The sequence below is a fragment of the Salvelinus sp. IW2-2015 genome, linkage group LG4p (genome assembly GCF_002910315.2).
Source record: "Salvelinus sp. IW2-2015 linkage group LG4p, ASM291031v2, whole genome shotgun sequence".
Classification (NCBI taxonomy): Eukaryota; Metazoa; Chordata; class Actinopteri; order Salmoniformes; family Salmonidae; genus Salvelinus; species Salvelinus sp. IW2-2015.
Window position 1 is genome coordinate 17,858,935 of NC_036841.1, and position 14,204 is coordinate 17,873,138.

Below are 14,204 nucleotides of genomic sequence, written 5' to 3' on the forward strand. Positions count from 1 at the left end.
TTAAAGATAAACTTGTTGTTAATCCCACCACAGTGTCCGATTTCAAAAAGGCTTTACGACGAAAGCATACCATGCAATTATGCTAGGTCAGCGCCTAGTCACAGAAAATCACAGCCATTTTTCCAGCCAAAGCGAGGAGTCACAAAAAGCAGAAATAGAGATAAAATTCATCACTAACCTTTGATCTTCATCAGATGGCACTCATAGGACTTCATGTTACACTACATGTATGTTTTGTTCGATAAAGTTCATATTTATATCTAATCTCAGTTTACTTTGGCGCATTATGTTCAGAAATGCATTGTCTCAAACAAACATCCAGTGAAAGTGCAAAGAGCCACATCAAATTACAGAAATACTCATCATAAATGTTGATGAAAATACAAGTGTTATGCATGGAATTAAAGATATACTTCTCCTTAATGCAATCGCTGTGTCAGATTTCAAAAAAGCTTTACGGTAAAAGCACACCATGCAATAATCTGAGTATAGCGCTCAGGCACCAAAACAAGCCATACAGATACCCGCCATGTTGTGGAGTCAACAGAAGTCAAAAATAGCATTATAAATATTCACTTACCTTTGATGATCTTCATCAGAATGCACTCCCAGGAATCCCAGTTCCACAATAAATGTTTTTTTTCTTTGATAAAGTCCATAATTTGTCCAAATACCTCCTTTGTGTTCGCGTGTTTAGTTCACAAATCCAAATTCACGAGCCGCAGGCACTTAGTCCAGATGAAAAGTCAAAAAGTTTCCATTACAGGTCGTAGAAACATGTCAATCTTTTGGATTTTTTTATCATAAATCTTCAATAATGTTTCAACCGGAAATTCCTTTGTCTTTAGAAAGGAACAGAGCTCTCTCTCATGGATGCGCGCCTGACTTAGCTCATTGCATTCTGCCAGACCTCTTAGTCAAACAGCTCTTATTCTCTCCCCCTTCACAGTAGAAGCCTGAAACAAGGTTCTAAAAACTGTTGACATCTAGTGGAAGCATTAGGAAGTGCAATCGGACCAAATTTACACTATCTTGGATAGGTAAAGACTTGAAAACCTACAAACCTCAGATTTCCCACTACCTGGTTGGATTTTTTTCTCAGGTTTTTGCCTGCCATATGAGTTATGTTATACTCACAGCCATCATTCAAACAGTTTTAGAAACTTCAGTGTATTCTATCCAAATCTACTAATAATATGCATATCTTAGCTTCTGGGCCTGAGTAGCAGGCAGTTTACTCTGGGCACGCTTTTCATCCGAACGTGAAAATAGCACCCCCAGCCATAAGTTAAGTACTGCAGTGTTCTCCTCCTCATGGACTGCACCAGAGTTGCCAGTTCTTGCTGTGAGATGTTACCTCACTCTTCCACCAAGACACCTGCAAGTTCCCGGACATTTCTCGGGGGAATGGCCCTAGCTCTCACCCTTCGATCCAACATGTCCCAGACGTGCTCAATGGGATTGAGTTCCGGGCTCTTCGCTGGCCGTGGCAGAACACTGACATTCCAGTGTCGCAGGAAATCACGCACAGAACGAGCAGTATGGCTGGTGGCATGGTAATGCTGGAGGGTCATGTCAGGATGAGCCTGCAGGAAGGGTACCACATGAGGGAGGTGGATGTTTTCCCTGTAATGCACAGCGTTGAGATTGTCTGCAATGACAACAAGCTCAGTCAGATGATGCTGTGACACACCGCCCCAGACCATGACGGACCCTCCACCTCCAAATCAATCCCGCTCCAGAGTACATACCTCAATGAAATGCTCATTCCTTCAACGAGAAATGCGAATCCGACCATCACCCCTGGTGAGACAAAACTGCGACTCGTCAGTGAAGAGCACTTTTTGCCAGTCCTGTCTGGTCCAGCGATGGTGGGTTTGTGCCCATAGGCAATGTTGTTGCTGGTGATGTCTGGTGAGGACCTGCCTTACAACATACCTGCATGCCCTCAGTCCAGCCTCTCTGTCTATTGCGGACAGTCTGTGCACTGATGGAGGGATTGTGCGTTCCTGGTGTAACTCGGGCAGTTGTTGCCATCCTGTACTGATCATGTGCAGGTGTTGTTACACGTGGTCTGCCACTGCTAGGACGATCAGCTGTCCGTCCTGTCCCCCTGTAGCCCTGTCTTAGGTGTCTCACAGTACGGACATTGCAATTTATTGCCCTGGCCACATCTGCAGTCCGCATGCCTCCTTGCACAGATGAGCAGGGACCCTGGCCACATCTGCAGTCCGCATGCCTCCTTGCACAGATGAGCAGGGACCCTGGGCATCTTTCTTTTGGTGTTTTTTTCGAGTCAGTAGAAAGGCCTCTTTAGTGTCCTAAGTTTTCATAACTGTGACCTTAATTGCCTACCGTCTTGAAACTGTTAGTGTCTTAATGACCGTTCCACAGGTGCATGTTCATTAATTGTTTATGGTTCATTGAACAAGCATGGGCAACATTGTTTAAACCCTTTACAATGAAGATCTGTGAAGTTATTTGGATTTCTGCCAATTATCTTTGAAAGACAGGGTCCTGAAAAGGGACGTTTATTTTGATTTGTTTAACACTTTTTTGGGTTACTACATGATTTCATGTGTGTTATTTCATAGTTTTGATGTCTTCAATATTATTCTACAATGTACAATGTAGAAAATCTTTATTTATTTATTTTTTTACCTGAAATGAGTAGGTGTGTACTAAATTTTGAGTGGTACTGTACCTAAGTACATGCATACAGTGTGTGTATGTATATGTGTGTATATACATAGATAGATAGATAGATAGATAGATACATACATACATACATACATACATACATACATACATACATACATACGAAATAGTATGTGGACACACCAAATTAGTAGATTTGGCTATACCTACTGCTGACAGGTGTATTAAGTCGAGCAGACAGCCATGCAATCTCCATAGACAAACAATGGTAGTAGAATGGCCCGTACTGAAGAGCTCAGTGACTTTCAATATGGCACTATCATAGGATGCCACCTTTCCAACGAGTCAGATCGTCAAATTTCTGCCCTGCTCGAGCTGCCCGGTCAATTGTAAGTGCTGTTATTGTGTAGTGGAAACATCTAGGAGCAACAATGGCTCAGCCGCGAAGTGGTAGGTCACAAAAGCTCACTGAACTTGAACCTACTGGAGCAGTGGAAATGCGTTGTCTGGAGTGATGAATCATGCTTCACCATCTGGCAGTCCGACGGATGAATCTGGGTTTGGCGGATGCCAGGAGAATGCTACCTGCCTGAATGCGTAGTGCCAACTGTAAAGTTTGGTGTAGGAGGAATAATGGTCTGGGGCTGTTTTTCATAGTTCGGGCTAGGCCCCTAACGCTACAGCATACATTGATATTCTAGACGACTCTGTGCTTCCAACCTTTTGGCAACAGTTTGGGGAAGGTCCTTTCCTGTTTCAGCATGGAATGGATTTGTGCCCCATGCACACATCCAGGTCCCTACAGAAATTGTTTGTCGAGATTGGTGTCTAAGAACTTGACTGGCCTGCACACAGAGCCCTGACCTCAACCCCATCAAACACCTTTGGGATGAATTGAAACGCAGACTGCGAGCCAGGCCTAATCGCCCAACCTCACTAATGCTCTTGTGGTTGAATGGGTGCAAGTCCCCGCAAAAGAGGGAGACTGTTATGACGCTGTTCCTCCCTTTGCTGCTATATGTAATGACCATGATTTTGGAATGAAATGTTCGAAGAGCATGTGTCCACATACTTTTGGTCATATAGTGTGTGTGTGTGTGTATTTATATATACAGTACTTTTGGAAAGTATTCAGACCCTTTGACTTTTTCCACATTTTGTTACGTTAGTCTTATTCTAAAATTGATTAATTTGTTTTTACCCTCATCAATAATGACAAAGTAAAAACAGTTTTTTATACATTTTTGCAACTTTATTGAAAATAGAAAACTGAAATTTGACTTACAGTACATAAGTATTCAGACCCTTTACTCAGAACTTTGTTGAAACACCTTTAGCAGCAATTACAGCCTCGAGTAATCTTGGGACACCTGTATTTGGGGTGTTTTTCCCATTTTCTGCAGATCCTCTCAAGCTCTGTCAGGTTGGATGGGGAGTGTCGCTGCACAGCTATTTTCAGGTCTCTCCAGAGATCTTTGATTGGGTTCATGTCCAGGCTTTGACAAGGCCACTCAAGGACATTCAGAGACTTGTCCCAAAGCCGCTCCTGCGTCGTCTTTGCTGTGTGCTTAGGGTCGTTGTCCTGTTGGAAGGTGAACCTTCGCCCCAGTCTGAGGTCCTGAGCGCTCTGGAGCAGGTTTTCATCAAGGATCTCTCTGTACATCTTCCCCATGATCCTGGCTAGTCTCTCAGTCCCTGCTGCTGAAAAACATCCCCACAGCATAATGCCACCATACTTCGCAGTAGGGATGGTGCCAGGTTTGCTCCAGATGTGACGCTTTGCATTCAAGCCAAAGAGTTCAATCTTGGTTTCATCAGACCAGAGAATCTTGTTTCTCGCTGTCATATGCCTTTTTATTGAGGAGTGGCTTCCGTCTGGCCGCTCTACCATAAAGGCCTGATTTTGGTGGGGTGCTGCAGAGATGGTTATCCTTCCGGAAGGTTCTCCCATCCCCACAGAGGAACTCTGGAGCTCTCTGTGACCATCAGGTTCTTGGTCACCTCCCTGACAAAGGCCCTTCTCCCCCGATTGCTGTTTAATGGTTCCAAACTTCTTCCATTTTAAGAATGATGGAGGCCACTGTGTTTTTGCGGACCCTTTTGCAGATCTGTGCCTCGACACAATCCTGTCTCGGGGCTCAAAGGACAATTCCTTCGAGTCGCATATCAAAGGGTCTGAATACTTATGTAAATGAGGTATTTTTTTATTTTTATACATTTGCAAAGATTTGTAAAAACCTGTTTTTGCTCTGTCATTATGGGGTATTGTGTGTAAATTGAGAAAGTCATTTTATTCCATTTTAGAATAAGTTTGTAACGTAAACAAAATGTGGAAAAAGTCAGTGGGTCTGAATACTTTCCAAATGCTGTGGTGTGTGTGCACAGACTGAATGATTAGAGTTTTTAAATTAATATGTAGTACAATTGAGTTCACGTGTAGCATGTAGGTGACGTAGGTGATTGGCGTTTTGTCTGCGTATATGGTCTGACGTGTGTGTGTGTGTTCAGGCAAGACCTCAAGGAGACGTTCATCGACAGTGGAGTGATGTCGGCCATCAAGGAGTGGATCGGCCCCCTGCCAGACAAGAGTCTCCCGGCCCTCAAAATCAGAGCGGATCTCCTCAAGATCCTACAGGAAGTAAGTGCTAGGGATTCCATTTCCGCCAACTCCCCCCTGAAACGTCACCATGGCTTTTAATCTTTGTAAAGACCTGTGTTTTCATATAGTTTTCGGTTCTCCCCCCCAGCTCCCCAGTGTGAGTCAGGAGACTCTTAAACACAGCGGGATTGGCCGAGCCGTCATGTTCCTCTACAAACACCCCAAGGAGTCGCGCCCCAACAAGGACCTCGCCCTCAAACTCATCAGTAAGTGCCTAGATATCTACGCTCAAAAACATAAAATATGCATTCAATAACGTGCATTTTGCTGACAATAATAGCTGACCAAATATTGTCTGACTCTGAAAAGGAAGTACGTTATTAAAGTGATTATAACATTTTTTTAAATCTCATTTTCACTCACCTGTTTCATAGCTTTGGTTTTTAGTAAGATCCAGTGGCTTCTAACGAGCACACAATAGGACACGGTCCCTCTGTAGAGGTAAATAGTGTTTGGGTGTTGGTAAAGTATTCGTATTGATACGTGCCATGTCTGTACAGACGAGTGGTCCCGCCCCATCTTTGGCCTGACATCCAACTACAAGGGCATGACGCGCGAGGAGAGACAACAGAGAGACCTTGACCAGCAAATGCCACCTAAAAGACTCCTCAGGTAAATGTGTGCACACACTGGGGTTTCCGTCGGGAAAATGTGGCTCTGGATAAGGTGACCGGCAAGTTATTTGAAACAATATATACACTACCGTTCAAACGTTTGGGGTCACTTAGAAATGTAATGGTTTTTGAAAGAAAATCACATCTTTTGTCCATTTAAAATAACATAAAATGTATCAAAAATACAGTGTAGACATTGTTAATGTTGTAAATGACTATTGTAGCTGGAAACGGCAGATTATAATTTTTTTTATATAAAAAAAATAAAATGGAATATCTACATAGGCGTACAGAGGCCCATTATCAGCAACCATCACTCCTGTGTTCCAATGGCACGTTGTGTTAGCTAATCCAAGTTTATCATTTTAAAAGGCTAATTGATCATTAGAAAACCCTTTTGCAATTGTTAGCACAGCTGAAAACAGTTGTTCTGATTTAAAGAAGCACTAAAACTGTCATTCTTTAGACAAGTTGAGTATCTGGTGCATCAGCATTTGGGGGTTCGATTACAGGCTCAAAATGGTCAGAAACAAAGAACTTTCTTCTGAAAGTTGTGTCTATTCTTGTTCTGAGAAAAGAAGGCAATTTCTTGCATGGATTAGCCAAGAAACTGAAGATCTCGTACAAAGCTGTGAACTTCTCCCTTCACAGAACAGCGCAAACTGGCTCTAACCAGAATAGAAAGAGGAGTGGGAGGCCCCGGTGCACAACTGAGCAAGAGGACAAGTACATTAGTGTGTCTAGTTTGAGAAACAGACGCCTCACAAGTCCTCAAATGGCAGCTTCATTAAATAGTACCCGCAAAACACCAGTCTCAACAGTGAAGATGAGACTCCGGGATGCTGGCCTTCTAGGCAGAGTTCCTCTGTCTAGTGTCTGTGTTATTTTGCCCATCTTAATCTTTTATTTTTATTGGCCAGTCTGAGATATGGCTTTTTCTTTGCAACTCTGCCTAGAAGGCCAGCATCCCGGAGTTGCCGCTTCACTGTTGACGTTAAGACTGGTGTTTTGCGGGTACTATTTAATGAAGCTGCCAGTTGAGACTTGAGGGGTCTGTTTCTCAAACTAGACACTAATGTACTTGTCCTCTTGCTCAGTTGTGCACCGGGGCATCCCACTCTTTCTATTCTGGTTAGAGTCAGTTTGCGCTGTTCTGTGAAGGGAGTAGTACACAGCGTTGCACAAGATCTTCAGTTTCTTGGCAATTTCTCGCCTTCATTTCTCAGAACAAGAATAGACTGATGCGTTTCAGAAGAAAGTCTTTGTTTCTGGTCATTTGGAGCCTGTAATTGAACCCACAAATGCTGATGCTCCAGATACTCAACTCGTCTAAAGAATGACAGTTTTAGTGCTTCTTTAATCAGAACAACAGTTTTCAGCTGTGCTAACATAATTGCAAAAGAGTTTTCTAATTATCAATTAGCCTTTAAAATGATAAACTTGGATTAGCTAACACAACGTGCCATTGGAACACAGGAGTGATGGTTGCTGATAATGGGCCTATGTACGCCTATGTAGATATTCCATAAAAAATCTGCCGTTTCCAGCTACAATAGTCATTTACAATGTCTACACTGTATTTCTGATCAATTTGATGTTATTTGAATGGACATAAAATTGTATTTTCTTTCAAAAACAAGGACAATTCTAAGTGACCCCAAACTTTTGAACGGTAGTGTATATAATTTTACCGACCATTTGAGACATTTACCGGACCCATATGCATTGGTTCCATAACCTATTAGGGCATCCACCCACGGTGCTCTGAAGGATGGAAATCTCATTTAGATTTTGGCAACTCATGTAATGAAGTGGCCAATAAAACGTAATTTTCTAACGTTTTATCAAAATTCGCGGGAAAACACCTTTCTAAACAGCGCACCTGATAATGGTTTCATATGTGAAAGAGATTAAAATCTCTGTAAGAAAATTAGAAAGAGGGGGAATCTAAAGATGTAACTGCCTTAATTTTGCTAGACCCCAGGAAGAGTAAAAGGGATCCATACTAAATACAAACCACTAGGATGGGCTGCTAATATGAATAGGATTGTGCCTTTGGCTTCTGGACAACAAAAGACAGCTGATATGAAAACCAATAGAACAGGAGAGAAATGGCGTAGCAGTGGGTCCAATGGGGAAGTAAATGGTGATTAATTTGCCAGAATGATATAATTACTCCTGTCTATACATAAATAAAATACTTCACCAGAAAGCATGACTTAGCCACAAGAGGAACCAAGGCTCATTAGCATCTTACAATTTTTTGGCTGTGGATTGTTTCAAATCACAAGATAAAGGGCCTATTCCTATTTTGGGAAGAGTGCAATTTGGGCAGCGCGTGTGGCAATAGGCCTAGCTGATTATTGAGTTGTGGCTGTCAGTGAAAAGCATCTAAAATATGTGTGAAGATAATGTGTCTTGAGTATCATTTAAAATGTTGAGACAAGAAGGGGAGGGCGATTGTGTGAATTGTTTGCCCGTTTATTTTGATCAATTCCCCGTTTGTGTAAGTCACCTCTCTTGGAGTGGAAAAGTTGTTTGCTGAGTTCACAACCTACACTTGTGAGAAACAAATTTTTGTTTATCGCAATCATTTACGAGATTTGACAATTTTTTGGAATTGTCTTGAGTTTGGAGTGCTCCATATGAGCATGTCTGGTTTCTCTGTCCTGATAATGTTGAGGGAGCATGCGCGCCTGAGCACGCATAGAAGTACCTGGCCTGCTGAGCGGAAATGTAGGAACGTTTATTTTTTTTACATTTTGAATTTTATTTTTTACATCCATTGCGAATGTTAATATATTAACTATAGTTCCTCACAGTAAGCTATTTGGAAAAATCTTTACAACAATCTCCCCCTCGATAATCACCAATCCTCGGTGTGAAAAGGCAGTGGAAGTTTATAGGCCTACCGCTGCATTGGCCTATAGGCTGAGTTCCATGTGCTAATTTCTTCAGCCGCCAATGGATCACGGTGTATCAATGTTTCCTCATGGCAGAGGCTGGTGATCTCACATTAGTTGACTTTCCGATTTGTGTCATTTTTATTCCGATTTGTGTAATTAAAAAAAAAATAATCCTCCATGTTTACATGTTTGGATTTTGCCTATAGGCTACTTTGAAGACATAGCTCATAATGTAATAAAATGTTCAGGTTTCAAACAAGTATGTTTTCAAAATGCATACTGCCTCCTGCTCACATTGTAAAGTGGTGGTTGAAGCGCTGATAGCCTGTTGCCTGCACTTTAATGGTGAATGGGATGCGTGCTTCAATTACCAGTTGAGAAATAAAAATGGTAGTTCATTTCAATCGTGCCCCAAAACTGTTTTTAACTGGATTTATAATTGTTGCACAATAAATGGGTATATAAAACCATGTTTTATTTACTCCAGCTGAGGAACTGCAGGTGAAATCCCGCGCGTGTGTGATAGTCATCATGCATATTAACTAATGAAAATACACACGGGCCAATTTAATTCCATAAAATTATGCAAATTAACCTATAGACCGATAAGCATGACAGTCAAATGTATTTCCATCAATTTAATAAAAAGCATTATTTTGCAATGGAATTTATTTTCTCCTGGTCTTTTTATCTGCTTCATTTTTTCTCCGTCTGGCTATTGCCGACTAACGGAAACCCTAACACACACACGCGTAGATGTACCACACACTCGTTATACAATATACTCCTGAAACACACATGCAGTTGTTTCACATTATCACTGTAGACATGATCTGTTCACTCCAACCAACCCCCTCCCACCTTTTCCAGCTCATTGTCCCGCTGTCCTATCAAATCATCCCGCCTGTCCTCCATTCATCCGCTTCTCAGTCCTCTCTCCTCCTTTCACTGTGTCATTCTCATGTTTGTCAAATCCCCCTCTTTCCATGACATCTGTCTATACTTCCCGATGTGGTCCCCCTTCCTCCTTCCCTTTCTTTCCCCCCCCAGTCAGCCCCAAAAGGTGGATAGGTCCAAGGAACCGGATGTCTTCTCCCCGCAGCAACTCAGGTTCAGTGTGGTTGCATGGTTGCTCCGCCTCCCGAGTGACTTTGGCTGCAGTCTGATTTTCAACCTCTCCAGGTTGTTACGCTTGATGTCCCCCCACCCCCCCCCACACACACACAAAGACTATGATACAGTTGTTGGTATGAATGATAGAGGAAAGAGTCAGATTGAGCCTAGAGTTACTGAGGCTTTGTTGTGTCAGTGGCTTAATTTTGAGTTAGTTTTTCCCTTATTTTGTTTGGGATTCGAAAGGCTACTTTGTAAGCGTATTGTTTGTGTGGGAGATTCTCTTCATTTTAATCACGCTGGATCAGTGTTTGCTGTTGTAACTAACAATGTCTGTCAGAAGCTAAAATGCATCACTGGGCCAGGGTTTCGATCTTTGCATGAAGCAGAGTATAGCTATGGATCTCTCCCTCAGTTAGTAGTGAAGGTTGTCTGGCCATTTGCCCTCTCGCTGACCTTAACCCTACCCTTTGTGCTCTTCAAATGACATCTCTTTCCAGCTGAGGAATGAACAACTAGTTTTTTTTCTTCGTGTAGCCTGTACATCGTGTTTTGATAGTTCAATGCTGTATTGATACACGGTTATGTTAGGACCTAAAGAACCGAGTCAGTTCAGGCAGCACACGAGTGACATTAAGAGTAATTTTCCTATAGCTTATTTCATTAACTGTTATACAGAACTCAAGAGTAATGTAGTCTAGACAGAACAGAGAATTCCACCAAAGCAGGGCAAAATGTCCCGTCAGACCAATATTGTTGCTCTCCCCCTCTGGTGCATGGGTCTTTATTAGAGGTCGACCGATTAAATCGGGGCCGATTTTTTAAAAATGTATTTTTTATTTTTAAAGAAAGGAAAAAAAGTTTTTTTTATAACAATCTGCATTTTTGGACGCTGGTTATGGCCGATTACATTGCAATCCACGAGGAGACTGCGTGGCAGGCTGACCACCAGTTACGCGAGTGTAGCAAGGAGCCAAGTTGCTAGCTAGCATTAAACTTATCTTATAAAAAAAATCTATCTTAACATAATCACTAGCTTGTTCTGCGTTGCATATAATCAATGCGGAGCCTGTTAAATTATCATCGAATCACAGCCTACTTCGCTAAACGGGTGATGATTTAACAAAAGCGCATTCGCGTAAAAAGCACAATTGATGCACCAATGTACCTAACCATAAACATCAATGCCTTTCTTAATCAATACACAAGTATATTTTTTAAACCTGCATATTTAGTTAAAATAAATTCATGTTATCAGGCCATATTAACTAGGGAAATTGTCACTTTGCTTGCACTGAACGCAGGAGGAGTCAGGGTATATGCAGCAGTTTGGGCCGCCTGGCTCGTTGCGAACTGTGTGAAGACCATTTCTTCCTAACAAAGACCGTAATTAATTTGCCTGAATTGTACATAATTATGACATAACATTGAAGGTTGTGCAATGTAACAGCAATATTTAGACTTATGGATGCCACCCGTTAGATAAAATTTGGAACGGTTCCATATTTCACTGAAAGAATAAACGTTTTGTTTTCGAAATGATCGTTTCCGGATTTGACCATATTAATGACCTAAGGCTCGTATTTCTGTGTGTTTATTATTATTAAGTCTATAATTTTTATAGAGCACTCTGACTGAGCGGTGGTTGGCAGCAGCAGGCATTCATTCAAACAGCACTTTCCTGTGGGGTTTGAGAAGTGAAATTATTCTTTAGTTCATTTTCTCAATCTAAAAGCACAACCTAGATTCGAGCCAGTGTTTAAGTAGTTAACGTGGTATTTCTCCAACCTCATGAAATTGACACGTTTACATTTTTCTCAAAAACAACTTTATATCGAAGAGGTGCGTTTGATTTGACACGATGCGCATGTGTAGTTCGGCGCGAGAAGCGATGACGTGTTTCTAAGCATGAGCTTAGCTAGCCAACGTTGCCATGACATCGTCTATAAGTGTGATCTGTTTTTTTTATTGAAGAAGCAGTTTCTGCCTGTCTTTGCTACTACTCTCAAACTTGAACCTTTTGAAAACTGGAAAGTGGTAGTAATGGCATGTGTAAAGACTTAAAACCAGTGTGCAGAGTGCTACTGTAGCTGAACATTTACATTTGGTAAATTGTGTGTGGCCTAAGCAGTCAGTGGTCACTCAGGACCAGAGAGAGTTGACAGTCTCTCTCTCTCTCGCTCTCTCTCTCGCTCTCGCTCTCGCTCTCGCTCTCTCTCTCGCTCTCTCTCTCTCTCTACAGCTCAGGGGGACAGACTCCTCATAGAGACCTGGAAAAAGTACTGACAGGAGAAGAGAAGTGAGTAGCTGTGACCTGGGTGTTCACGTTGTGTGTGTCTAAAGTCTTTTGTATGTCTGTCTTGAGCCTGTGTTTGTTGCCCGACAGAGCTCTGCGCCCAGGTGACCCTGGGTTCTGTGCCCGAGCCAGGGTGCCCATGCCATCCAACAAGGACTACGTTGTGCGGCCCAAATGGAACGTGGAGAGCGAGTCCAGAGCAGTGAGTGTTTTGGCTGTCCGTCTGTCTGCCAGAGAGAAGGACCCATAATAGTTTATCCATTTTAACTGTCTCGATCAGACCAATAATTTTCTCATCAGACCTGAATTCCTGGATTCTGGTCATGACCTAGAACTTGTTATTTTAGCTAAGTTACCTTAGGTGTGACTGTGAACTGGGTCTGAATTGTAGCTTGTTAGCTGTTTTGTCACTACATGACATGGGCATCAGTAAGGGAAGGAGCTGAATGTGATTGGTTCCCGACTGTAGACAGGCTTTAAGAAAGGGGTAAGCCGATTGGAAAAGCACAAGCGTCGCATCGCCCAGCAGAGGTCACAGCGGCGCATCATGGCGGTGAAGATCAACGTGGACGGCAATGGCATGCCCCTGTAGTACCTACTGTCACCACACGGGGCAGTAAGTGCCACCTGCATGCCTCTTGCTGGTCCTGGGTAGGAGAGCAACCCTCCCACCAAGTCAAACGGCTCTGCACGCTGTTGCAAGCCACCTAATAATTTAATGAGCACGCTGGTTAAGACATTAGGCTATACCAGCATGTCGCTTGAGTTTCTGTGTCCGGCGTGGCGGGAATGTGTTAACTATTGAGTTTTAAATACTAGGGTTACGAAACTTAATGCAGAACATTCCAATTTTCATGATTCCAAAAAGTGTGTTTGTGTCTTGGTAATCTCACTCGCTAGGTTTATAGTGGTACTACAGTATATTATCACTACGGCAAATTATATATATATATATATATWTTTTTTTGCCGATAATATACTGTAGTACCACTATAAACCTAGCTATATATATATATATATATATATACTTTCTATATATATATATACGTGGGCGGCAATATATATATATATATATATATATATATATATGTTGTCGAAGAAACACTGTTTTAGTAAGTAGTTTAACTTTCTCCTCTCCCCTTCGCTAATTCTCTCCTCCCTCTGTCTCCCAGGCCCCCGTTAAGAAGGGCGTGTCACGGGTGGACAAACAGTTGCGTCGCTTTGCCGACATCAAGCGTATGACGAAGACAGGCCACGCGGTGAAAATCAGCGTCCAGGGCAACCGGATGCCCCTCTGATTTTTAAAAAACTTCTAGATTTCTTCCGACTTTTTATTTTATTTCTCCTTTTTTAATATGTTGCTCCTATAGCGTGGGCCTAGTTCAAATGGTTCATCCTCATGACTTTCTTGAAGTGATTGGCTACGTGAAAGCATAGGTTTCACTGATCCAGTAATATCAGAGCTGTGATTTATTCCAAGGAAGGGAGGATAGAATAATGCAATTATTTCTTTGATTTGGGCCAGGGTCCGTGCGCTTTAGCCAACTCCTCTAACTAACATGACAATGTTTAGACGAGTTGGCTCAAGCACATGGGACCATTCCCTATACAAACCCCCTCAGCCCAGCCTGAATGGATGATAGTGGTGTGGCTTCACAGGCTGGGATAGATTCACGTTACAGCGCGATTGAGCAGACATGCAGCGTTTACCAAACCATTGCAATCGCTCCATATTGTTTTACTTTGTTTCTAAAGAAGCTGTACAGACGTAGGAGCTGCCTGTGTGTCTCCACTGTGTGCTGGTTGGTTCCGAAGTTACTTTCATAATAAAGAGGGTTTCACCAGATCTCTTGATTTCTCTTCTTTATTTGAGAAAGGTTACCTATGGCCTTGAACTATATCATTTCACTACTGTTGATGTCTTAACAGGACGACGCATTGATTTGAGTGAAATAATT

General features: G+C 42.2%; 1 protein-coding gene across 1 annotated transcript in view; it reads left to right on the forward strand.

Moving 5' to 3' along the window:
* LOC111960632 (protein IWS1 homolog) overlaps positions 1 to 14,092 on the forward strand; it is a 38,445-nt gene extending 24,353 nt beyond the window's left edge. The window contains 7 exon segments of the mRNA XM_070438556.1: positions 5,167 to 5,296; positions 5,406 to 5,523; positions 5,818 to 5,929; positions 9,888 to 9,947; positions 12,193 to 12,249; positions 12,337 to 12,448; positions 13,419 to 14,092. Coding sequence (XP_070294657.1) covers positions 5,167 to 5,296; positions 5,406 to 5,523; positions 5,818 to 5,929; positions 9,888 to 9,947; positions 12,193 to 12,249; positions 12,337 to 12,448; positions 13,419 to 13,544 — 715 coding nt within the window. The 3' untranslated portion in view covers positions 13,545 to 14,092.
* The last annotated feature ends 112 nt before the right edge of the window (positions 14,093 to 14,204 follow it).